General features: G+C 42.3%; 1 protein-coding gene across 1 annotated transcript in view; it reads right to left on the bottom strand.

Annotated features, from left to right (window-relative positions):
• The window catches only part of PRKAG2 (protein kinase AMP-activated non-catalytic subunit gamma 2), a 235,475-nt gene extending 220,894 nt beyond the window's left edge, over window positions 1-14,581 (bottom strand). The window contains exon 1 of the mRNA XM_054057436.1: window positions 14,395-14,581. Within this exon, the coding sequence (XP_053913411.1) occupies window positions 14,395-14,490 (96 nt within the window). The 5' untranslated portion in view covers window positions 14,491-14,581. The remainder of the gene's footprint in view (window positions 1-14,394) is intronic.
• Between the last annotated feature and the right edge of the window lie 12,099 nt (window positions 14,582-26,680).

The raw sequence follows: 26,680 nt of genomic DNA, 5'->3' as shown, positions 1-26,680 counted from the left end.
GTTTCCATGCCCCACTCCCTCCTTCTGCTTTTGTATTCCATCGTCCACATCAACAATTAGTGGAAGTGCCTGGCTGTGCCTGTTCACATTGTTCCCAGACTTTTCTCTCCCCCACTGAGCTCTGAAGACCATGCATTATTTGACATGACATGACTTGGAGACATCCTACAGCAACGGCCATATGCAGGAAGGCAGACAGAGACAAAAAAGCAGAAAGTTAGTCCAGTTTACAACTATCTTGGACAGCAGGACTCAAATTAATATGTGTTAAACTCTTAGGACAATACTGCAGGTGACTGGACTTGAAATTACTTAGTCTTGTAAACCAAACTACGCCAAACCCCACCAGAAATAAAAACAGCTTAAAGGTCACAATACACAGTCAGCTTGTTCATCTATTTGCTTTGCAACATTAAAAGACAGGATATGCAATCAAAAATAATCTTAGTACAGCTAGAATGTAAATCCAGATGCCTTAACATCAGGCAGAAGCATATTCATAATGGGGGTGATGGTTCTGAAATAATATCTATTGCATTTTCCATCACAGTTCTTTCCTCTGCAACATGAGCAACTTGCTGTCTTGTACATGGACACTGAACATATTCAGTTTACAGTAACATCTGCACACCGAGCATCTTCCCTTCATACACACACACAGGCCCTGCACTTGTGTCCTTACATGATTTTTTAATTAACCTAGTCAAATGCACAGAACATTCAAGACCATAAAACATAATCAAATGTGCTTATTATTCTCTGAAATCCAACTCTTAGAAATATTTTCTCCAGTAAGTGATGTTCCCTTAGAGTGTACGCTTAGTATTTCCTCTCATTTTGTTGCTAAAGTCCAGAGAAAATAGATTTTACTGTTCCTCCAAGAGAAGGAGATCCCTAGGTATATGGCCCCAGCTGTTGAGCCTCTGTGTTCTACCTCTCACCCATTAAAGTGCATACACTGATCATTGCCATCAACACTACCAGCCTTCACTATCTACATCTGTGCCTCTTCCTCGGTTACTTCAACCCAAAATACTCAAGGCAAAAAGCTTGTTTTACAACTGATACATGCAGAGAAATTTCAAAGACTAAGTAAGTTACCCCATCATCTTCTCACAACCTGAGGAACCCCCTTGTATTCCCCTGTCTGCTGGAAATACAACACAGCAGAGAGGAAACAGCCTAGCAGGTTCCCGGAGAGTGTGGCAGAGACCTTCCCGACACAGCTGGTGAGAAGACAACTAGGGAAGGTTGTTCATGAATAGAGAAGGACTTGTGGATGGTGTGATGGTTGAAGGCCACCTTGGGCATAGCAATCATGAAATTACAGTGTTTTTGATTCTTGGAGAAGTGAGAAAGAGGGCCAGTGGAACTGCTACCCTGGACTTCCAGAGGTCAGACTTTGGCCTGTTTAGGCAACTGGTCAACATAGCTCCTGGGAAGCAGTCCTGAAGGGCAAGGGAGTCCAGGAAGGTTGGACATTCTTCAAGATGGCCTCAAGCTGCGCCAGGGGAGGTTCAGACTGGATATCAAAAAAAAATTTTTTACAGAAAGGGTCACTGGGCACAGGCAGAGGCTGCCCAGGGAGGTGGGTGAGTCACCATCCCTGGAGGGATTTTAATGACATGTAGACGAGGTGCTCAGGGACATGGTTCAGTGGCAGATAGGAATGGTTGGACTCAATGATCCAAGAGGTCTTTTCAAACATGGTGATTCTACGATTCTATGAAAAAAGAAATCTTAAAAGGTGTAGGAGCAGGCCACCCCCATGTGCCAAAAGATGAGCCACTGGGGTAGACTGGCCTGGCTGAACAGAGAGCTTTGCCTGGAACGCAGGAGGGGAAAGTAAGTTTATGGCCTTTGGAAGAAGGGACAGACAATTCAGAAGGATTACAAGGATGTTGTGAGGTGATGCAAGGAGAAAATTAGAAGAGCCAAAGCCCAACTAGAATTTAATCTGGCTACTGCTGTAAAGGACTATAAAAATGCTTCTATGAGTACATTAGCAACAAAAGGAGGACTAACGCGACTCTCCAGCCTTTACTGGATGCGAGGGGAAACAGTGACAAAAGATGAGGAAAAGGCTGAGATACTTAATATCTTCTTAGCCTCAGTCTTTAACAGCAAGACCGGTTGTCCTCTAGGTGCCCAGTCCCCTGAGCTGGAAGACAGGGAGCAGAATAAAGCCTTCATAATCCAAGAGGAAATAGTTGGTGAAATGCTACACCACTTAGACACACACAAGTCTATAGGGCTGGATAGGATCCACCCAAAGGTACTCAGAGAGGTGGTAGAAGTGTGCAACAAGCCACTTTTCATCACTTAGCAGCAGTCCTGGCTCATTGGGGAGATCACAGTTGAATGAAGGTTAGCAGATGTGATGCCCGTGTACAGGAAAAGCAGGAAGAAGGATCTGGGGAACCACAGGCCTGTCAGTCTGACCTCAGAGCCAGGGAAGGTTATGGAGCAGATCATCTAGAATGCCACCACATGGCATGCATAGGACTACGAGGTGATCAGGCCCAATCAGCACGGGTTTAGGAAAGGCAGGTTCTGCCTGACTAATCTAATCTCATTCTATGACCAGGTGGCCCACTTAGTGGATGAGTGAAGGGCTGCATATGCTGTCTACCTAGGCTTTAGTAAAGCTTTTGACACAGTTTCCCACAGCATTCTCTTGGGAAAAAAATGGCTGCTCGTGGCTTGGATGATCACAAGTAGTGTCCCCCAGGCTCAGTGTTGGGGCAAATTCTGTTTAATATCTATCAGTCATCTGGATGAGGGGATTAAGTGCACTCTCAGTAAGTTTGCAGATGACACCAAGTTGCGTGATCTGGATAGGCTGGGTTGATGGGCCAAGACCAACAGTATGAGGTTCATCAAGGCCAAGTGCTGGGTCTGGCACTTGTGTCATTACAACCCAATCCAACATCACAGACATGGAGTGGCTGGAAAGCAGCCCTGTGGGATGTTGGTCAACAGCTGGTTGAATACGAGCCAGCAGTGTGCCCACGTGGCCAAGAAGGCTAACAGCATCCTAGCTTGTATCAGAAAAAACGTGGCAAACAGGAGTAAGGAAGTGGTTGTCTCCCGTACTCAGCACTGGTAAGGCAACATCTTGAATATTGTGTTCAGTTTTGGGCTCCTCATTACAAGAAGGACATTAGGTTGCTGGAGTGTGTCCAGAGAAGGGTAACAGAGCTGGTAATGGGTCTGGAGCACAATTCTTACGAGGAGCAGATGAAGGAACTGGGGGTGATCAGTCTAGAGACGAGGAGGCTGAGGGGAGAGCTTATTACTGTCTACAACTACCTGAAAGAAGGTTGTAGCAAGGAGGGTGTTGATCTCTTCTCTCAAGTAACAAGCAATAGGACAAGAAGAAATGGCCTTGAGCTGTGCCAGGGGAGGTTTACATTGGATATTAGGAAAGATTTCTTCACCTAAAGCGTTGTCAAGCATTGGGACAGGCTTCCCAGGGAAGTAGTTGAGTCACCATCCCTGGAGGTATTTAAAAGACCTGTGGATGTGGTGTTTAGGGACATTGTTTAGAGGTGGCTTGGCTGTGCTAGGTTAAGGGCTGGACTTAGTTATCTTAAAGATCTTTTCCAAACTAAATGAATCTGTGATTCTGTGATGTCTCTCCAGTGACCTTCACAAGAGCAGTCCACAAAACAATATTGACATCGATTTGCAAAAACTCCAAATACCTTTAAACCCAAATACTTCTGCTTCATACACATGCTGACAAAAGTACATGTAGATCATGGCAGTGAAATACATCTTTCCTTTTAAAATATTTGTATTCGGTAGTACTTTTGGCATAACTACCCACAGTAAGTATTAATACATTAAATGCCTACAGTAGTTCACAACCCAATTTAAGAGTTTATGTAGGTAAAAAATATATATAAATAGAAAGTTCTCTCAAATTTTAAATGACTGCTGTTTTTTCTCAAGTTACATTGAAAAGCCGAAGGGAGCAGAAAAGGAAATTTTTTCTGAAGTCTTTATCATATATAATAATAGGACACTCGGTCAAACAGAAAGTCAAACATAGACTTTATCGTGTGTCACAACGTATTGCGCTGCATTAAGTATCAGTATTAGTTTCAGTCTTTATCATCAAGAGAACAGCTGCTCTTTATCTCTTCCCAAATTACTTCCTGGTATTGCTTTCAATCTCTGTTCCATAAAATCAAGCTTCTGACTTGGGATTTTTAGGAGTTTTTTTTCCATTACAGCTATCAGGTGCAAGAGAATGTTATTTGGAGTGGAAAAGTAGGAAAATCTGCTTCTGTTTGTAATATATATCTAAATGACAGAGAGGGAAGAATGGCATGTTGAAAGCTTGAAAGATGTAAAGATCTATTTTCAAGTGTATTTAAGGACACGCTGATGCAGGTAGACTAGTAGGATCTTCAAATACAGTAAAGGAACACAAAGTGCCTAAATTCTTTTGAAAATCCCATCTCTCTGAACTACTAGGCTTCTTAGCATCTATTTTTTTTCTCAAGGATTAATCTTGTGAATGACATTTCAAGTAAACTTGAGTCACCTGTTGTTCTCAGATTTTTGGATCTCAGATTATAGACAGATGGGCATCAAAAGTTAACGAGTTACCAAGGCTTACACATCGATCACTCCCTTGTTTTATCTGCCAGTGTACACGATGAAAATAAAACACCTTGGCTAACTAAGAAGGTATTGTAAAGCAACATGTTTTATTCAGCACTGCACTGAGATAGGAGGAGGCGCATGGTCTGTTAGTAAAGCCAAACTGGGAAAGAGCAGCTTGCCTTGCCTTGGTAACTATTGGTTGAGGTCTACCAGGACAGCTAATGAATAGTGGGTGAAGAACATTCTTGTCTTACTGAATAATGGAGACCAGCCCACTGCTGTATGTGGTTAAATAAGAAATGGTTCCTCTTTTGCTGACTTCAGTGTTTCACAACTGAAAATCAGAAGAGTCCATTTAACAGCGACTTTTGCATGCCAACGGATGATGCCTCCACAGGTCTGCCAGAGTGAAAGGAGACAGAACTCTTCAAGTAAGCAGTGCAGAAAAAAAGAACTGAAGTAATTGCAGTTTTTGAATTACTGGTATTACTTTATACAGAAAAATGCTGGCATGTACCCTCCTGTCTCTGCACAGCTTAGAGTGTGTACAGTATATAAGGAAAACATATAATTAATAATTAACCGACACCCAACTAAAAGAAGTCTATTAAGTCAGTATTTACCTTTAACAAAGCTAAATAAAAGGGCAAAGAGAAGAGCTGAACCTCTTCCTCCCATTCATTTCAGGCTATAAATCTTATGTTTATGAATAATGTCGGCTCAGCTTTTCAAATGGCAGAAGCTCTCCATTTCCCCACAAAAATGTAAAGCTGATCAAACATCAGCTGAAGGAGTGTCCAAGAAGGATGGGGTTGAGACCATGTTGGTGACAGTATTGCAGAATGACCGGCTCCAGCAACTGGCAGGAAAAGTGGAGTCAGTGGAGTGCAGGAATGGAGGAGATGGGATGCCTGCAAACTCTTTGGATGGAGCTGCAGGTGGCTGGTAAAGTGCTGTTTTCGATGCCCCCAACTCCATCTGCTTGAGTTTATAGATGACTACATGTCAAATGGCTGCAGATGCCTTGTTTCAAGATCACTTACAACTGATGTGCCACCAGCTATTCAGACGAAAAGAAGAGTAATGCCTCACTTTCAGCAACCACATGAACCACATGGAGGGTATGATAATTAAGCACACTCATTGAAGCACTGCATTTGATGCTGGAAATTGATATAGTCTCCTCTAATTTATCTAATATCCTCAATCCTTGTTCCTCCTACACAGACTGCTGAAACAGTCCTAATGGTGTTGTTTTAGGATGTCACAGCTGTCTGTAGAGATTAGACTGGAATAACTTCACTTCACATGTATTTTCAAAAGCCAAAACGAAAAATACTTTTTCCATCACTGCTGACTTAGGCTAAGCTTGTACATGGATCCATATGGGACAAACACCATAGGAGGAAGAATGGGCTTATTGTTAAGGTAAGTGAACTGGATCTCAAGACTTCATAAGTCTAATGATCATAGTCCTGTACAGCATGAAGACAGTTGCTTAAACTCCAACATTCTACTTGAATATGGGTGCATCAGGGAAAACAATGCTTCCTCTCACACACTTCCAGTATATAACATCTATCAAAGCTTTAAAACTTCAGAGATTTTGGCTTTACCAACATATATATCCACACGCATGCCTACACATCCAGCTCAACAGCTTTCAGTCATGGATGGAAATAACATCCCATAAGATGATTCAGTATTTCTATATGGCACACCAGTAAGTTAAAAGCAGATCAGAATTTACCAGCCACCACGTTAAAACAGTGAAAAAGTGAAAATAAAATTACTATTCCTTTGTACTTTATGTGTGAAACATTCTTTGTGGACCGTGAGCTCCAGCTATTCATCATGCAAAGCTTACATCAAGGACTCTCCTCTGTCCAGCCTCAGGCAACACAGCAGATAGAGATTCAGATAGCTAGGTGATGATTTAGGGCTCTTATCCCTGAACTGTCTTTTCTCATGCCTCTTGGTTTAGATCATACTTCCAGTACAGAAGCCATGATTAATACCCAGTAACAGCAAATCCCCTTCTAATTAATTTATGCAAAGGGAATGACAACGCATGATGAAAACCACATTCCACATGATGCAATGCTCTGCTGAGAAGCTGGCAAGCTCCCATACATACTGTGATAACACTGACTAGGCACCATTTTTTATCTCTTCCTTACTGTACCCTTCTTCCACATGCCTTTGTCGGGACTATTGTGACCAGTTTCTACTCCCATCTTGAAGCATCTTTTCCCAGAAGTCTCTACGCTAAATGGCCAAATCCAGTTTCACTCCCCAGGTGGATACTATGCTTTTGGGACAAGATCCAGCCAACTGTAAACACACTTAAAATCAATGTGCCTGTGTAGTGGCTGAACAAATTTAATCTCAATGAGCTTTCACTTGCCCAACTGCATTCCTTCAGAGCAATGAAGTTGTATAGTCTTGAAGATACTTCCAGTCCTGAAAGGGGCTGGGGAAGCTGGGGAGGGACTGTTCACAAAGGCTTGTAGTGAGAAGATAATGGGGAATGGGTATAAACTGGAGAGGGGCAGATTTAGGCTAGACATAAGGAAGAATTTCTTCACCATGAGGGTGGTGAGACACTGGAACAGGTTGCTCAGGGAGGTTGTGGATGCCCCATCCCTGGAGGTGTTCAAGGCCAGTTTGGATGGGGCCTTGGGCAGCCTGATTTAGTGGGATGTTGGGGTTAGTGGGATTTAGTGGTGCTGGATCTAGATAGGCCACATCACCAAAAGCAAGACAACATAGGCTTAGCAAACATTAAACACACAATTATTTAAAGACACAGAACAATCCCAAATCTGTGGAAACTTGTCAAAGATTATGGCTAGGTAGCAAAAATAGAGTCATAGTGATACATGTCAGCATTCCATGCATAATTCCAGGTGTCCTTTCTGATTTCCGTTCAAAATAAGAAGTATGAAGGTAACAATCCATTTTTTCCACCAAACAAGCTATAGGCAATACTAATGGCACCTGCTAAGCTCATTACATTCTTACAACTACACCTTTTCTATGGAGAACTTGTCTTCATCACAATGTTTCTTCACGCTTGGATTCAAACTTTAGCCCTAATCTCGTTTACCAAGTATTGATTTCTCTAATTCCTTGGAAAACATGTTTCCAAACATTTCTAAAGGAATCAACAAGCTTCCACAAACCAAACTTCAGTGATTCACAACAGACTACTAGCAAGTCTACAACTGAGCAGGAAAGTCCTGTGTTTTGTAGTGCTGTAAGCCAGCACTTTGACCACTCAGCTTTTCTTTCTTCACCTTGCAGAAGCTGAGCATTTTTCATTTTCATCATTCCAGCAGCATTAACAACATGAAAAAAATGACTGAAAATCGCACAATACCCATTATGAATAAATTATGATAAAGGTTTCTTAACACAGCTAATAATGCATATAATGCACACACTTCCTCCTAATGAAACTCCAGATTTATGAATGTATTCTCCAGCTTAAAAAAGGCATAGACCTCTACCATTCTGACTCCAAAAATAGATTAAATCTTCAGCTTATGACATAGGTTCTGGTTTTGGAGCAGAAGATCACAGGCACCCTTTGCAATAATGACCCCAGGCTCTGAACAATCATGACAGGTGATAAAAATGACAACCATGAAACCTATATTGCAATGCATTTGCTATGCATTCCACTAAGTCACGCTTGCATAATGTAATTTACTGTCATGCTAAATTATATAAAAATTTAAAGGAGCCTTTATACCATTCTGTGTATCCTCAATGTCAAAACCTAGAGTACCATGTTATGTTTTGGCTCTCTGCTGTGTAAATAATGCTTTCATGCTGTAAAGATTTCATATGTAGTTAATTGCAAGCAGTTTAAGAGAGACAGGATTACAGAAGCAAACACTAAATCAAAGCATTATATTCCAGTTCTCACAAACACCTAAAGAGTAAGCACAAAAATCAGTCTGCAGCAGAAATTGCCATGTACACCAGCATTTCAAGTCACTGTTAGCACAAGAAATAGTTCAGCAATAGTGTAAAGCTATACCAACAAATCACCAATAATATTTTATATTTACTGATGGCTTCTTGTATCACTGTGCATACATAAGTTCCCTTTTCCAGGAAAAAAAACATAATCCATTCAAGATGCAGTAAAGCCATTTTTAATTTTTGCCTTTGAAGACATGCATACATCTCCCTACTTGTTAGGCCGTAACACTTTCTACAGTGTGTCTACAGAGCAAACAACAGCAGAAAATTGAGACAGCGGTCCTCTGCAACCAGATCAGGCCCTAATTGTCAAAGCGTGATGATCAGTCTAGGGTAATGTAGCCCACAAAGGGGCTATTTCTGTGCCAGACAGACATATTCTGTGACACCTTCTGCCTGCTACTGACGTCACTTTGATGCCTCATTTCAGTTGTAACCACCTCTGCTCCTTCATTATTTCCTGGGCATGAGATGTCTTTTCATAAAATTCAGCTCTTTTCCAAAGGGATGAGAACTATGTGTGGTACTTCACTCAATGTGAATATCCATAATTTGGTCTACCAACTGCCACGCTGACACAGTTTTTGGCTCCTTTCTACTCCGATCAGATCTGTTAAGCCAGTGCATGATCGTCCATAGACCATCACCAAAATGATTGTTGAATCCAGTCTTCAGGGTGAAATCCTTCTTTCAGTCACATCTGAGCAGCCCCCTCAAACACAACGTGGTTCTCAGGTGAAATTGGGCATAGGCTGAACCTTGCAGGTCTGTGAACAGGCACTGGAACCTCCCAGGTGGAGATTACTTCATTCCATTTCACTCCTGATCCTTCTAGGAGTATGACATTCTCTTCTGTTTCAGTAATTCCCAACACCAGCACAGTGTGAGTAACCTTCCAGGAGAGCAAGAATCACATCATCCACATTTATTCCTCCAAGGAAATCCACATTCCCCTGAGCCCACAGTCCTCATGGGGCTTACAAGTGTAAATAAAGGAGGTTGGATGAGACCATTTAGGAGCAAAATCTCTAACAGAAAAAGTGATGATTTAAAAAAGCAGTACTTTTCAATACGTTAATGATCAGTTTGTACAGTGCTTTAAAACCAAAGAGACTACAAGCTTCTTTGATTACAGTGGCAGCTATTACAATTGCAAACATGAACTTTTTCTTTTTTTCCTTCATATAGATTCAAAGTGCAATTTCAATGCTCCTGAACAAATACCTCTTGCCCATTCAGATCCTTTAGGGAGGAATCCAAATTTAAACTTAAACTTCAAGGCTATGGAGGCTCAAGACAACTCAGACACTGCCCTATGAGAGCAATGGGGAAGACAATCGCAGATTTAATTTTAAGGAAACGTGTCTCTCCTCTGTCTCCCTCTCCCCCCATCTCCTTTTCCCAAGAAAACGAGCATTTGTTTCATTCCTAATCACATTGGGAGCTAATTCCCTCATCTCCTTTGAAAGAATAGACCAGCTTATTCCTCATCTGCAGCTTCCTAAAGTGATGCTTAAACTGAAGACTTGTTCTCATCAGCCCACCCAGCAATGACCAGGAGACTGGAATCACCCCGCAAAAACTGGCAGAACAAAATCATTTCATACAAAATCATTTCATTTATTAGGCATGCGGCCATTAATGACTTTGCAAGTGCAGAAAGCAAGATGGAAGGGCAGCGCCTGAGCCAACACTAGCTGTCAGAGCATCACTGTCATCTATTCGGTTAGAAATATTTAAGCCATCTGATGTTTCAGCTTGGCATTGCAACATAACAACAGGCCTGGAAACAGCAATAAATTTGCACATTGAGGAGTCTGTTCAAAATCACAGAGGCTGACAAAGAAATGGGAGAAACTGTGCAGAGACATTTATTTGTGTGACATTGAAAATAAAGGATCATGATCTCCAAGAGCATCCTTCTACTGCATCAGCTCTGCTGTCAGAGCTAAAGTACCAGAGGCAACAGCCACTTCATTGAACTGAAAGATGTTTTTATATTCATTTGCAGATGTTATTTTTGTCCTCATAGTGAAAAAAAAAAAAATCTCTGTTCTTTTGAAAAAAAGTCACTTTGTGATGTATTTGGGAAAAATCCAAAGAAGTGCCAAGGTTCTCCAATCCACACCTGCTGGGAGCAGCAGGTGCTTGGCATTTGCCACTGTGAAGCTCTCACGACAGGGTCAGCCCTCAGTTGCACCACTGTAAATACAACAAAACTTTGCTGGCGCTGACTGAGTTATCCCAGCTGAAATTCAAAGTAAGCAAGAGCGGAATCTCTCCTCTTTTCGAAGCAAAATGGGGTTACAATGCTAACGTTAACATTAGAACAGATCGATTTTGCAAGATGAAAAAGAACATAGTGATCTCACTGCTGTGAGCTCCTACTCTGCAGACAATTGCATCCCATCTTAGAATAGAGTTTTTAAAATGTTCAGAGCAATGCACAAGCATTATCTTCTAATGGCTTAAAAAGGAATTATATAAAGCTAATGTCTTCATATTACGGATGTGATGCATCTAGAGAGCAAAGATTTCTATCCTAATCTGTAGCAGCTTGCAGGGTTATTCAGAACAGAAATTTCCTTTTAGGCATCTCTAATTTCAAGACTTCAGAACATGCTGCTGATACGACCTTTACTTTACAAAGGTTCTTGCAAATATATTATATATATGGTCCATCTTAATCACCAGTTTGTTTGTCAGTTGTGTATTTGCAAAGAAAACAACTAACAAACCCATAAAGTTGTTTAATCAGTCCAGCATTTAGCAAATACTTCCCTGCCATGCCAACAGAATACAATGTCCACCACTTCACTCTTGCTACTGAATGGCAAATTGAGAGCAGCTAGGAAACCCAACTGGCAGGAACTCAGTGGTCTACCATGATTCCCAGAAGCAAAGGTTGGGCGTCACCCACTTGTGTTGAAGGAGATGGATCACAGAGTGTTTCCAGACTTTTTGTGTCATCTCTTGCTCTTGCTAGAGACAAATGTACCTGATAAATGCCCAGCTGTGTTGCAAGACATAAAACCAGCTTTCTTATATTGATCCATTTTTTCCCTACTGTCACAAGCAAGCTCAAAATAAAAATATGCAGGAGAGGGAAGAATGGCATACAGCTTTTTTTTCAGACATGCCTATTATTTCACAATCCTCTAACCTGATTCTAGCATATTTTCCATTATTCTTTTCCTGCACAGTATGTGTCTTATTTTTCCAATTAGCATTTCTATGTGACCAATAGATATGTTTCAGGGTAGCCTACATCACAACAGTATCTTCCTGCCCCACTGTTGCTCTTTCAGAACTGACTCCTCTCACTCTTCCTACTCAGACCTTGTCAGTCCTTCTCTTGTTCCTAATTTGAAGGTCTCAATGAGCAAGAATTACATGTCTCAGCAATAAACATGATCTCACAGCAAAACAAAGAAGAGGATGAACAAAATAAAAATTACTGTCTGGTGAAAGCTCCCTTGACAACTACAGCTACACTGACAGGCGCCACTGAAATAATAGGAATGATGCTTCAAAACAACAGCCAAGAAAACGTTATGAAAGGAAAAAAAAACAGTCTAAATGAATCTTTTCAAATGCAGATTCCACTGTCAAATGAAGAGAATGAGAAAAATGTTCTTTCTTATAGCACAGTTGTATTTAAACTCTACCAGATAACAGAAAGCCACCAAAAATGTGAGTACAATCTGAAAGATCCCGGCCTCAACAATCCATTTCAGGATGCTAGAATGATGCAGAATGGAACAGAAGGATTGTATTTTGGGGATATAAAGGAGGAATGGAAGGTGTTATCTCATTACCGAATTCTGAATTGCTTCCAGCTGGGCGAACAATAAAACTTGTGTCAACTTCAGTGTAGTATCAGGCATTTGTAGGCTTGTGTCTGAATAACTACCATGACCAAGGTAACAAACTGTATAGCAAAGAAGCCAAGAGATTAATGAATATGAAAAATTACATCCCACTACTAATGATGTTCAATCCAAGACAGAACTAAAGCAGCTCTCATGAAGAAAGGTTGTCTGTGAGCTTAGGGAGGCAATTAGGAGGACGGATTAGCCTTCATCTGTCCATGATTCTTAAGTGTGAATAAGTTACTTCAGCACTTTTCCCACCTTAGCTTCACAACAATTAAATGGGGAATATTGCTGTTAAGTACAGGTGCGATCAGAGTTACCTGGGGATCACAAGGTATTTCAAAAGCACCAGATGGATCCTGCAAAATCCTCCAGCAAGTGCACCTTCTCCCAAACTACCTGTGGCTCTTCAGCAGTCAAAAAATGCAACTGCCTGGAGCAGAGGTGGAGATACAGCCGCAGAGAAGTGCCCGGTCAGACTGAGTCAGAGGTGAGGGGCTATGGAAAGAGATGGCAGAGACAATGCAGCAGGCAGGGGGTAAGGAATAAGGCGCACAGGGTGTGTGGTGCTTTGATGTGGTACATCTTATTTTCTTGGTATTTTACATTGCTATTGTGAAGTACTACTGGTAACTTGCAAATATTATTGCCTAAAAACTCCAGTCACAAATGCATAGGCAACACCCATGTTAGCAGGAACAGACCCTTTTCTCCTAGTACTGGACGCACTCAGAGCTCCAGAAGTTTGGCTTAGGCTCCTGGGCTTGCATTCCTCTCCAGAGAAAAACAAAATCTGTAGAAGAGCCATGTAGTTCTCCTCCATTTTATTCCACATACTCAAGACACCTAATAAATTTGCTCTGACTTCTTATTCTTCTGTAAAACAAAGGAAAAACTTAAAACCAGCAGTATCCTTTTGCTCCCTGGTGGTCTGGCAGAGACACGTGCAGGACTGTTTCCCACTTTTATATAATGAGATTTGAAAAAAAAAAAAATAAAGAAAACAAGTTGCACAAAAAAAGACACGGGGACTCTGCCATTTCTTGCCAGAAATACTGAAACCAAAAGCACATTGGGACTGAGAATAAAAACCTAAATAGTTACAGAGACAACAAGAACATCCTAATAGTAAAGAAAAACAACAACCAAAGTTTTTGAAGGGTGTGTAAATTCTTAAGACAGAGCCAGACAGCCTTTTAGTATTCACTAGAAACAGAGAAACTTCTGGGCTGAGGTTATTCTGTATCTATATACCATAGTTTCTTGCATGTTGCTTCATAGTGTGACTATACAAACCAAAACAGAGTCAGTGAACAGCCTGCACGGCTCACTAGTCTGCTCCACCGTGGCGATACAACTGTTCCTGTCTTTCGGCAATAAACATCTGCTTGTGTCCAAATCTGAGTGAGCTCTGGGTTCCCCAGCCCTGAGAAATTCAGATGTGGATTAGTTTTGAGAGAGGGAAGAGTCAGATTAAACACTCTGATTCAGCCACAAGGCACGGACAGTTCCCAGAGCCAAACCTGGGGATGTTGAAACCAGCATTTGGGGGTGGACAGATCTCTCGCTAAACCCCCTGCGTGTAACCTGGAAGAGATCTACTGAACCAAAGAGAGCTCAGGGCACGGAGCAATGATGCAGACAGAGCTCTCCTCATTCTTCTGTCCCACGGACACTGCATGGGGGGCAGAGACCAGGGGAGCCCCCGATGCTCCAACCCACCCCAGATGGGGAGGCCTCGGGTGTTGCACAGGCTGCAGCCCCCAGCCCAGCATCTCCCGAACTCCAGACCTCAGCGGCAGGAGGCACTCGCCCTGCCTTTCGCTGCTCTACATGTCAGAGAAAAACATGCCCCGGTGCCTAAACCACGCCAGCTGCTGAAGGGGAGCAAGAGCAGGGAGCCACTTACAGGGATGTGCACTCGCAGCATGAGTTTCTTCTGGCTGGAGCTTTTCCTGCTGCAGCTGGAGGCATCTTTCTTCTTGTCCATGGCAGTGCTTCCCATCCCTCCACCGAGGCGTGGTGCTGGGCGATGGATCTGGAGAGGGAGGCTCCTCTTCCACCTCTCCCCACCGTCCCCAGTTATTCCAGGCTCCTTATTTTCTTTTTTCTTGTCTTTTTTTTTTTTTTTTTTTTTTTTTTTTTAATGGCCGGGGAGGGGGGAGAAGCAGAGGGAAGGGGAGGAGTTTCTCCAGCTCCGGCCTTTAATCCCAGCAGAGAGGTGTCAGAGGGGACCTTCTCAAGAGCATGAGATGCCCTTACAAACGCTGCTCGCTTTCTCACTTCTTCCGCCCTTTTAAAAATATCCGGAGCATCCTGGGGGGGTGAGAAAGTTTCCTTCCCCTCGCCCAGCCCGGCTGCGCTCTTCCCGACAGAGCCAGGGGTGCGGGAACCAACCCAAACACAGGCGAAAGAAACAAAACCCGAAAAAAAGGGGAAGGCGCTGGGGCGAGGCGGAGGCAGCGCGGATCCCCCGCGGGCAGGAGGAGGGAGGGCAAAGCCGGGACAACGCGACTTTCCCTCCCGGCTCCCGCTCGGCCCCTTCGGAGGTGGGAAAGAGGAGCCGGGGCTGAGCCCGCATCTCCCGGGCGGCTGGAGCGAAAGGCTGGGATTCACCTGGCCAAAAGGCACGGAGGAGGCGCGGCTCCTTCCCTCCCGACCTCACAGGCTGGTTCCTCCCCTCCCTCTGCCCAGGATTTCTCCCGGTCGTGCCCTGGAGGAGGGTTCTTTCCCGTGGAGGCAGGGATGGGGCAGGGAACGGGGAAAGGGACAAGGAATGGGGCTGGCAACGGGACAAGTATTGAGGCTGGAAACAGGGACAAGGGATGGGCCTGGGAACGGAACGGGACAAGGGATGAGGCTGGGAATGAGGAACGTGATGAGGGATGGGGCTGGGGACGGGGAACGGGACAAGGATTGGGACTGGGAACGGGACAAGGGATGGGGCTGGGAACGGGGAAAGGGACAAGGATTGGGGCTGGGAACGGGACAAGGGATGGGGCTGGGAACGGGGAAAGGGACAAGGGATGGGGCTCGGAACGGGACAAGTATTGAGGCTGGAAACAGGACAAGGGATGGGGCTGGGAACAGGAACGGGACAAAGGATAGGACGGAGCATAAGAATCGGGGCACTGGCCCAAGGGATGGCGCAAGGCTGGTCATGGGGACTGGCCTGAGGGGTGGGTCTGGGCGTGGGGACAGGGACAAGGGATGTCCCTGGGCAGGGAGACCGTCCCAGCATCCCTGCCAAGCTCCCTGCCCTGGGCACACGCTGCCCTCCTTCATGCTGCCACGGAAGTTGTGCCAAGGCCAGGAGGGCCCCGATCCACTCTTGAACACGATTTATTCCACTCCCTCCAAAAAGCCTTCAAACCCAAAGACAAATTTTGACTTTACAGATTATCATAAAATGAAAACCTTTCTAAATCCGCCACACCTGCTGTTGTGCTGGTTGCTGCCTTGCAGCTACGGAGCAAAACCATCCCATGTCACCTCTGCTACCAGGGGCGTTCGGGGCTGAGATGTCTGGGTAGCAAGAAGAGAGAGAGACATTTTCACCTTAAACCAGCAAGTGATTTTCATACTCACAGAAACAAACATACATTTTGGATCAAAACCTGAGCTTTTGCTTTAGAAGTGGCTCTCCTTCCCTTGACAATCCCTGCACGTTTCACACTGCCTGATCTGACCATCAGACCAAGCCCAGTACAGCCTCGGCCCTTTGATCACATCATTTAAACAGAAATTTCACTGGCTTCAAGGCTGTGCATGTTTGTATTCACAGAGTTTACAGCATAACTGCTTCTAACAAATCTTACGAGATACCATAGAACAATGACTTATAAGCATTGAGGGCAGAAATGGAAGTGTTTTCCATTAAAATCTTATCTGCTGAAAAAATATAGGATTGCAATGGCTGTCTTCAAGAAATACAAGAATTCATATTTCTTTCTTTCCTCATGGAAGTCTCAGGATTTAACAGATGCAAAGCTAGGTCAAGTATAAAGTCTGTAGCTACTTCTCTAAAACTCTATAGAATCAAGTAGAACTATGAACCCTCTTTTTAATGTTATGTATAACTGCCCTATGGGTTCCTACAGGATATCATGGAAGGAAACAGACCCAGAAATGAGACCACAGGGGTTAACAACATTGTCACTGGATCAGAAAGGGATATTAACAGCACACAGACCAAGGAAGCAGAATTGCCCCAGACAGTAGAAGGTGCCTGGGGCAGGCTGGGAGTCCACCCAGAAAGAGGAGCCATGTCTGTAACGCTTCCCCTGGCATTGTTATATAAACTCTTCTGCCAACAAAGTGCTTCTGCCGAGGGATATGGGAACAACGATTGACTCTGCATCAACAAGTGAGAAAATTGCTAATAAACGTATCTATAAAAAACTGTCAGGACATTTTTCATTGCCACTGTGGTCCTGCAAGTTAAAAAATAAGCAAAAAAAGCTAGAATTTCTTTAGAAGGATTTTAGCACCAGGTACTGTAAGTAAGCAGATCTCCTGGCTGTTCTTTATTAAATGAACAAATGTTTGACGTGGAATAAAATCTACTATATATATAATCGATTGCCTTACTTATGCAGATTTGCTTCCTACAATACTGTCATTTCTGTCCACATTTAGTATTTTAAATCTATATTCATTTCTTTTCTTCTTGTACATTATTTAGATGAATAATGGTGGATAACATCAAATAGGGTTTAGGCAGTAACATAAAAGCAGTATGGCCAAACTCCCAAACTTAAAAAAAAAACATGCATGAACCTCCCCACTCCTACTATGATGTCTCCCTATGCATATTTATAACTTTAATAATACTACAATGTGGGGTGATCCTTATTTTTCTCCTTTGATCCTCTAAGATCCCAAATGTGACCTTTGATCCTCCAGCCATATTTTTAAACTTTTCATTGCAGCTCTGAGGATTAGAGACACATTGTTATAAAAAAAACAAAGCCAAAATCCTCCTACAGCTGCCAGACTCCAGGAGCTTAACTCCCCATAAAATCAAGTGTTAATAAGACCCTGCTGTAAAATAAAGGAATCACTGATTATTTCAGACAGTAAGAAATCATGTTTTTATCCTTTTTTTTTTAATCTTTCAGGGACAAATGTAGACACTATGTGAAAAAGCAACATCATAAACTCTTTCAATGACAGGGGTTTTTTTATTTTTTCCACTTTAAATCCTGTCAATTTGCCTAACAACCATATTTTCAGAGGCATGTAAGCATCCAAAGTACTAATTTCACAGACAAATAGGTGCTATAATACTTTTGAGAACATCCCCCTCAGTACTTAGATGTTTCATGCACTCTCAGGAAGGCAACAGAAGAGGATCTCTAACACACCAGCCACGTTTTGCTCTCTCCAACACCACCTAAGCACTCCCTGGTACCAAGCCATACCTGTAACTCTGCAGAAGTAGCACTTGCATGTTGGACTACATCCCATCACAGGACTTGCCCTAGGTGTTCTTTAGACACAGGTTGAGTCAATTTTTCCATAATAAGTTCACAGAGTTCATTCCCAAGTTTATAAAACAGCCCTAAAATTTTGCTTCAAGGCTTGGTTGTATCCATTGTAGTTGCCATAATAAAGTAACATGTCACCAGCTAACTTCTGTGATGAAATTTCACATACGATATGTAGAGATTTTTTTAAGACTTCAAGTGAAAAAATATGTCTAAAAAATGTGGAGCATGAAGTGTATTATGTGAGTTGCTGGTGGCTTTAAAATCTTCATTAAACCCGGCAGGTTTTTGCTAATGCTTTAAAGTTTGTCATAAGTAATATCACCAAGCACTTATATATTTTATTACAGAAAAAAGCTGTCTATGAAAATAATTATTGTTTTTTTCTCTTCAGACTACCTGTAGTAATCTTACTGTGAGCAATTAATGTAGGTTTTTCACACATGCAAACTATAAGTAATGTCTTCAGAAGTCTCATTTTTGGGGACTGCATTTCCCACTACAAAGAATGGCTATACTACACCAGGATAAATATTGTAATTTCTCAGATCAACCACATTATTTCTTATGTATGTGCATATTATTACTTGGAATGTCAAACCTTTTTAACATGTTTCCAGGATTTAAAGACAAATCCTTGAAAATCACTATATTTTGAAATCTGTGTGCCCAAGAACATGTCTGGCTGTTGCTGGTATCCAATATACCAGCACCTACTATGCTTCATCACAGTTAATCATCTCTTTATTTTCCTCTTATGCTAACTTTTGTCCCTGTTGTTCCACTTCCATGTGTCCCTTTCTGCTCTGCTTCATGTTCCACCTCTTGTCCTCATCCTTCCATTTTTGTTCTCCATCTTTCTTTGTTCCCAGCTTGCCACTCACTTTCCTGAGCATGCATGAATTCTATTGTTGAGTTTCTGTTCAACACATTTACCAGATTGAACCCAACCCTGCTGCACAGGGCTCCTTAACTGAATCAAAAGCACAAAATCAAGATGCACACTCTTAGATCTGTCTGCCCATACTCACGCTTTCACCTACCATCCCCAACACTCAGCACAGTGCAGGGAGAAGCTTTCAAGTCAAGTATTATATAGTCAACATAAGGAAATATCTGTAGACAGCTAAATTGCAGTGTTCGTGGCAAAAGGGCAATTAAATGGTCTTCTGTTGGGGAATTTGCAGAGGGAATTACAAGCCTGCCAGGAAAGCCTGACTGGCTGAAGTAAGGTGAGATAATGAGGTTAATGAGAGAGGAACATCTAATCCCCAGGAGGATAACAGCAGAGAAGACTGACAAATTATGCTGAAGGTGAGAGGTTCTGTGGTCAGGTGGCTGTGCTTCCTCTCCCAGCTGTTAGACCATCTTCTGTGGTTACTGAAGTAAACTCTCCTTACCTGCAGCCCAGCAGCACATGGTGCTGTTTTAAAGCTTCATGCTGCGGATGAGCCTTTCTGCACTACAGCACTCTCCCCCTTGCTCGCACCATTTCTGCTGGTGTGCTGTCACTCCAGAGCTGCTGCACTCTTCAGTCACTGAGTCAGTGATGTCTTCTCATCTGGACTGTAACACAGAGGAGTGGAAGTGAGAGAGCAGCAGTTTCATAGGACCTTTCTAGGCTGTTTCTCTCATTTAATCTGACTGCTAATTTCTCACCAAACAGCCAAAGGCAGGGGCAGGTTCTTTGAGTTTTCTTTCCTAAAAGTGTTTCACTTGCAGATCTTGTGCAGCTTGACAATTGATCCTGGGCATCAAAAATCAGAAGGCCCATGCAACGGATTAATTTGCTTCATAGAGATCCAGAGCATGGTTGGCATGGGCACTGGTGCAAGGATTGGCAGGAAGCTCCTTGTTTTGCCATCTGCAATGTTTGCTTCATTATCTCCCATTTGCATGGTTCTGCAGCCCTAGTCGTCCTGCAGTTGCCCACATACTCCGTAGTACCGACACCACAAAAGCAGATGCAACCACAGTAAATCAGATGGGTGCATGATGAGGTGACCTGAACCCTGTTGCATGGTTCACGTTAATGCCAGCACTGTACTGTGGGCGATGCTCACAGGTAAGATCAGGTTCTTATTTGCATCCCTGTACTGTAAGAGTAAAATGAGAATAACACTCTCAGAGTAATCTCTGCATAGATGGTGAGTGCCTGGGAGACCTGATTAGCTACAAACACAAGAAACACATCTTCTGTTTTTTGAACCACAACGGCTTGATAGAAGACCTTGTAGCTGAGTTTTCAAGGTTCGCACAGCCTCTGTTGGTTCTGAGAGCCAGGAGATCTTTCCAAAGACTAAAGTACAATACCTTTTTTTTTTTTTTTATATTGGTTTCTATATACAAAAAAAATAAAAGCATTAACTGGAACAATGCTGTTCAGCCTCAAGGTTTTTTTAGTACTGAAGAGTCATGGAAGGAATGGGAAAAGCCCTATAAAGCATCTAATTTCCTCCTAACTGATAGAGGAAATTTTCTTTCATATTTTCTACTGCTTGTGATTCAAACTTTCTGGCTGTAGACAGACACAATACTTAGAGCTTTTGATTTGCATATATAGGCCTACAAGGTAGACAGATAACCTCCATCAAAATTTAATGTATAATTTAATAATAGGCAAAACCAGCAGAAAGATACTGGTTTCCAATATAGCACGATTTTTGTCAGTCTTGCAAATTAACACAGAGAAGTACAGATCGGCTTCAAGAGGAGTCTGCTTTTCATTTTCTTTTCCAACAATGTGTAATGCAGTACATGATCTAAAAGAGCGTTTAAAGGAGGCAGAGGCATGGTTCTATCAGATATGTGTGGGCACAAGAACAAAAAGTGTTTTCAGCAGGAAAAATCTGAAAATACTTCCATGTTCTTCCCAGTGAAATGGGAAGAATTCAGAGAGCTGAAGAATTACAAACGCACTTTCTGTGAGCCTTCTCTGTGTGTTAATCTCAGAATTTATTCCTTGGCATAGAGTGTGTTTGGCCTCAGACAGTACAATTGGCAGTAACAAGGCTTCCCTTCTGGAGCAAATTGCCCCCAAACACCAACCTGTTACTGCTCGGTGGTTCAAATGTGAAAATAGGTGAGGTTTCCAAAAGCAATCATGAGCAGTCAATTCCAGGATGGTCTGTAAGATCTCAAAGAAAAAAAATTTTGTGTGTTCAGCTTCAAATTTATTATGCTGCAAAGAATTGGTGGCAAGGTGTTCCAGAATATACAGGTAGCTGTGTTCCTCCACTTCACCTCTGCCCAAGGCCAGTGTCTCTGCTCTGTTTAGGGAAAGCAAAATTGCTCTGACCAAGAATATTTCCTACATAAAACAACTCAAACACATTTTCTTATATGGTGTTAACTAATAAGAGCAGAGCACCAGAAATTGCATTGTATGTGAAGAACCAATGAGAAGGTGACCATTTATGGATGAGACAGGGATGAATGAAAAGGAAGAAACTGCAGAATGATGGAAAACCTCATCTGCACAACAGCTTCCAGAGGATCAGAATAGACACAGACTTTGCTTGCCTACACAGCTTGGCAGGACCTATAGATATCACAATATGCGTGCAACAAGATCCAAATATCAGGAAAGCATGAGAGGTGAGTGCAACTTCTCCTTGTTTTCCTAAATAAATTGTATTTCTCTTTTATTAAGAGCACAGTCTTTCCAAATTAGTTTTTTTTTGCAACAATGCCAACACATTATTCAATTTCCAGCTATTCTGTCTAATAGAGCTGCTGCGGCAATTGCTTTTATGCTTCTCCATGTGTGGTGAGCACAGGCAAGCATGGTGAGCAGGGGTGAAGTGTGCATTGATGTAGATGTAAGATGCCATCTCCCCAGAACCAAAGGGGACATGTTGGGAAGGTTGCTCAGAAAGAGTACCTTCATGTGCACTGGCAAATCAAACAGCATCAGGGCACAGGCCTGAGCACTGTCTTGTGACTGTCTATGTTCTGGGAAGGATGTTGGGGCTCTGGAGCGTGTCCAGAGAAGAGCAACAAAGGGGGTGAAGGGGCCGGAGAACAAGTCTTAGGAGGAGCGGCTGAGGGTACTGGGGTTGTTTAGCCTGGAGAAGAGAAGGCTGAGGGGAGATCTTATTTTTCTCTACAACTATCTGAAAGGAGGTTGTAGAGAGGTGGGTGCTGGCTTCTTCTCCCAAGTGAAAGGTGATAGGACAAGGGGGCATGGCTGCGAGCTGCGCCAGGGGAGGTTCAGACTAGATATCAGAAAAAAATTTTCACAGTAAGGGTCATCAGGCACTGGGAGAGGCTGCCCAGGGAGGTGATGGAGTCACCATCCCTGGAGGTATTTAAAAGACGGATAGATGAGGTGCTCAGGGAAATGGTTTAGTGGCAGACAGGAATGGTCGGACTCGATGATCTAAGAGGTCTTTTCCAACCTGGTGATTCTATTATTCCATGTTGTTAAATTGTTTACAGTTTCTGCAGAGTTCTGGCTCCGGCTAGCTACAACTCTCCAAGACACTGCCATGGTATGGTTCAGGAATGAACACCGGCCAGGGATCATTTCCAGTAGGTAGTTTGGACGTGGCTGCTCTGTTTCAGAGAAAAGCTTTGTTGTACCAGTTGGCCTCCAGGCAAGAAAGCTATCTGAGGTCTGCATCCTTGACCCGAGCCAAGAGGATGGAAATGTTAGATCCTGGCTTTCCTGCGTGCCTGGGCTCTCTATGAACAAAAACGAAGCTGCTCCTCAGTCTTCTCAAGGCCTGTCAACAGACCACTTCCATAGGAAGAGACAAATACAGTCTCGCAGGATCACAGATTTACAGAATCATGGAACAGTCAAGGTTGGAAGGAACCTCTGGAGATCATCCGGTCCAACCTGCTGCTAAAGCAGGTTCCCTACAGCTGACCGCACAGGAACATGTCCAGGCGGGTTTTGATTATCTCCAGAGGAGAGTCCACAATCATTCTGGGCAGCCTGTTCCAGTGCTCTGCCACCCCTTGTCCTGTCACTGGGCACCTTTGAGAAGAGTCTGGCCCCATCCTCCTGACATTTGCCCCCACTATACTACTACTGTTTTCAGCAGAAAATGAGTGATACAAGGAGGAGTGCTCTTCACATTGCACTGAGCTGCATAACGATGAAGGTATCAAGGGCCATAATTATTAGGAAATCATTCTGACACATGAATTGTGATCCAGTTAAAGACAACAGATTGTGCATTACCACAGTGATGACGGAATTCCAAAAGAATGTATTTATAACATAGCAAGTGCAGATTTAATACATTTCATTTTTCAACTCGGTCTGAGATTCTAAAGCCAGAAGATCTGTAAATCTCTCCAACAGTGTCAGAAATTCTGAAAATGACAGTAAGGGAAGATTTACGTATAATTTCATGTCAGGAAGAACCTTTGTTTTGAATAACTCAAAATAATTGTATATTTTTTCTTAAGATAATGATCTAAACTCTTATCAGAAGTTTTAGAAGCAATAACTGTCTAGAGGTGACCCTAGAAAATACAGGTGTTCCCCACGCTGAACCAAAAGAGTTACCAACAGGTGATTGTTAGTGTGATTCAGTGTAGATTCACTGAGATTATTTATCGATTAAAATCTTGATAATGTCTTATTTTGCAAAGTACCTGGACTTCAGAATCTTAAATGAAAAATGAAATGTTAACACTAGAGATACATATAAGCTCTGTAGATATAGATAGGATAAAAAGCAAGTTAAAGAAAAGGAATGGTTCAAGGGAAAAGTCTAAGGTTTGAAGATAGAAGACAAAACCAAACAAAAAATCATTATTTGATTCTGTTCAGTCGTGGATGAGGGGCTTCTGGTTGTAATGGTCCTAGCTAGGGCATGAAATAATAAGACAGGCACAAGGTACAGTTAACAAGAATCCTCAGAAGAGTACTGGCCATGCAATCAGGGTATTTTCTACTGAATGCACCCCATAAAATGAAAACTAGTATAAAAAAAAAAAAAAGTAGTTCTCACCTTTGGAACTAGTAACTGATAGGGCCTCATTTTAGGCCAACTTAATTAGTTTCAATAGAAAGCAGTCAGTCTTCCCAGCTCTGTGGGTGCTGCAGAGAGAGCACAGAGAAAAACAGCCTTGAATGTATGTTAAGTCAAATCGTCTTCCCATTTGTGCTGTTTACTCCTTATTCAGGAATCAGCTTACAGTGTCAAACAAACAGAAGGAAGCAGCAGGAATATCTCTTGTTTTAGTGAATGAGGACACAGAAGCAAACACAAAATGCTGGGAAATTGTGGAAGACAAGAGGAAGTACTGATACCATGCAACTGCTGTCAAGAGTCATGAAGGGGAGGGATAGAAAAGACCTGCTTGGAAAGAACAGATGTCAAGGTCATATCCACTTCTACAGACCAAGAAACTCACACTTCCAAGGGTGAGCGACAGGGTCAGGTGCTGGGGAGAAAACTAGCCAAGAATCAATGCAGAAAGCTCTCCCAGCTGGAATACATGACAGGAAGCTGCCAACCGGACTGGAAGAAAGGAGGCTTCTTAGTAAAAATCTTGGGGGAAAGCATGTAAAAAGTAATAATAAAGTCCTAAAATGCTCTGATGCCAGCCCTGAGAGGTCCTTAGCTACAGAGGAAGTGCAAACCTGAGGAGGGGGCATGTGTTTGAGCCATAATTTAGAGACAAAGATAACCAAGTGTTTATTTACTGTGAGAACTGGTTGAAATTTTAATTTCTGAAGAGACTGTAGCATCCTCTTAATATCACTAACACAGGACACATGATTCAATTAAGGAAGAGCAAAATGTCATGTCTCCTCCTCTTCCAGCACCTTTCCCTGTTCACAGAGCAGCTGGATCTGATAATGTTTAATATCATGAACTACTAAAATCCTGCAACAAAGTAGAGATTCTAGCGTGAAAAGGTGATGCACCTGTGTGAGAGAAGACTGAAATCGGTGTACACTTGTAGGACAAGGAACAGAACCTACAAACTGGAGGAGAATGAATATCAGGAGGAAGACTGAAACAAGAAAACTAAAGTCCTGTGTCAGATGAGATGGAACAACTGCTTTATCTGTTTCTACAAGCTTCCCAGATGACAGGAAATGTCTAACCTAGAACTTATGGTCTTGTTTTTAAATATAAATTTTCTTTTCTGATATTCATAAAAATATGAGTGAGAAGTGTGGTAGACTCCCTAAGATGAGTGAAATAGTTCATTATGCCCCAGCATTAGTGCGGTCCACATAGGACCTATTTCCACTGGGAGATGATCATGATGTGAGTTTTCCCAACAGCCTCGGTGCTCCAGTCCCATGTGTCCTGGTAAGCTGTTGTGGGATCACGAAAGCTCGGGCAAAAGGAGGGAGAGACCAGTCATTCTGTCAAATTCCTTCCTGCCCATCAACATTACTCCTGATGGCAAGAGGGTGATCATGCGGAAGACTTTTTTATTGCACAGCAGTAAGCTCTACTGAGCACTCTTGTCAGAATTATGAATATCTGAACTGATAATTAATATTTCAGAGATTATAATGGCAAGCATTTTGTGTCTGGGAACTCCAAATCAGAACTGTAATGCATCTGTATTTTGACTAGCATATACTACAGGAGTAATTAAATAATGTGTAACTAATGAAGCACATAGGAGAACCATCCATATGTAAAAATCAGCATAAACAGGTTTAATTTTATATTAAAGGCAATGCCAAAGTAAAGATACAGAATTCCTAATATGCAGACAAACATATGTGCATATGTGGCATATATATCTCAAACCCATTTCAAGCATTCCGTATAATATTGGCCTCAAGGTAACTATTTTCTTCTAAGGATAAAGTGTTGATAGTTTTTGCTGGAAGCAAGCCAATAATTACTAAAGTTGGGGCTAATCCCGCAATCTTACCATAAGGAAGTTTTGGTTTTATCAGGACTTTAGGATCCATGTTTAACAAATAGGTTACTGCCAAAATAAAATGCAAAGTATAATGTGCTTGATTTAATGGAATATTCAGATTTGTTATTCAGATGCCACTCCTAGGCACTTGATACTCAGAATTTACTTTTTGGTATTTGGACTAACAATTACATCACTCTTCAGACCCTAAAGTTTGCTATCATTCAGCTCAGCAGCAAGACTTGATTCCTGGGAGTGGAAACTCAGCCATTTAATTTTAAGCTGTTTGGAGACGAAGGGACAACTTTTCCCATTCATCTCTTCAAAATCTGACAGTAATCCCTTAGCAAAAGGCTTAGTCCTACCAGAACACACATGTCCCATGAAATTAGGGCAACTTCCGGAAAAATATTTTTAGTACATTCAGCTCATTAGCACTAAAAAAGAAGCTGAGGAAATTCCAACACTCAAACAAGGATATTTCGAAGTTCACTCAAATATTTCTCACTGACTCACATTAAAAGTTACAGCTTCCATGGTAATGCTGTTGGAAGGATACCATGTGCTTTTCTGCAAAAAATTATGCCTCTCATTAATTGTTTTCACAGTAAAGCTACTTCATTATTTATCTTCTGAGCAAGCAATTCCTAATGAAGTTGATCCCGGATAGTGGATGCAGTTTCTCTCTTTAATATCTACTAGAAGAGACCATATATTTCAATTCACGAAAGCCAAACTAAAACAAACTCCCTCAAACTGAAAAATTGCTCTAAGCCAATAGAAAGCTCTTGCTATCAAAGCATTGCTGAGCAAGAGGAAACATGTATTTTCTCCTTCAAGAAAACTGGA

Source organism: Cuculus canorus, chromosome 2 (assembly GCF_017976375.1).
Source record: "Cuculus canorus isolate bCucCan1 chromosome 2, bCucCan1.pri, whole genome shotgun sequence".
In the NCBI taxonomy this organism is placed as follows: Eukaryota; Metazoa; Chordata; class Aves; order Cuculiformes; family Cuculidae; genus Cuculus; species Cuculus canorus.
This window is presented reverse-complemented; position numbering and strand designations above follow the sequence as displayed.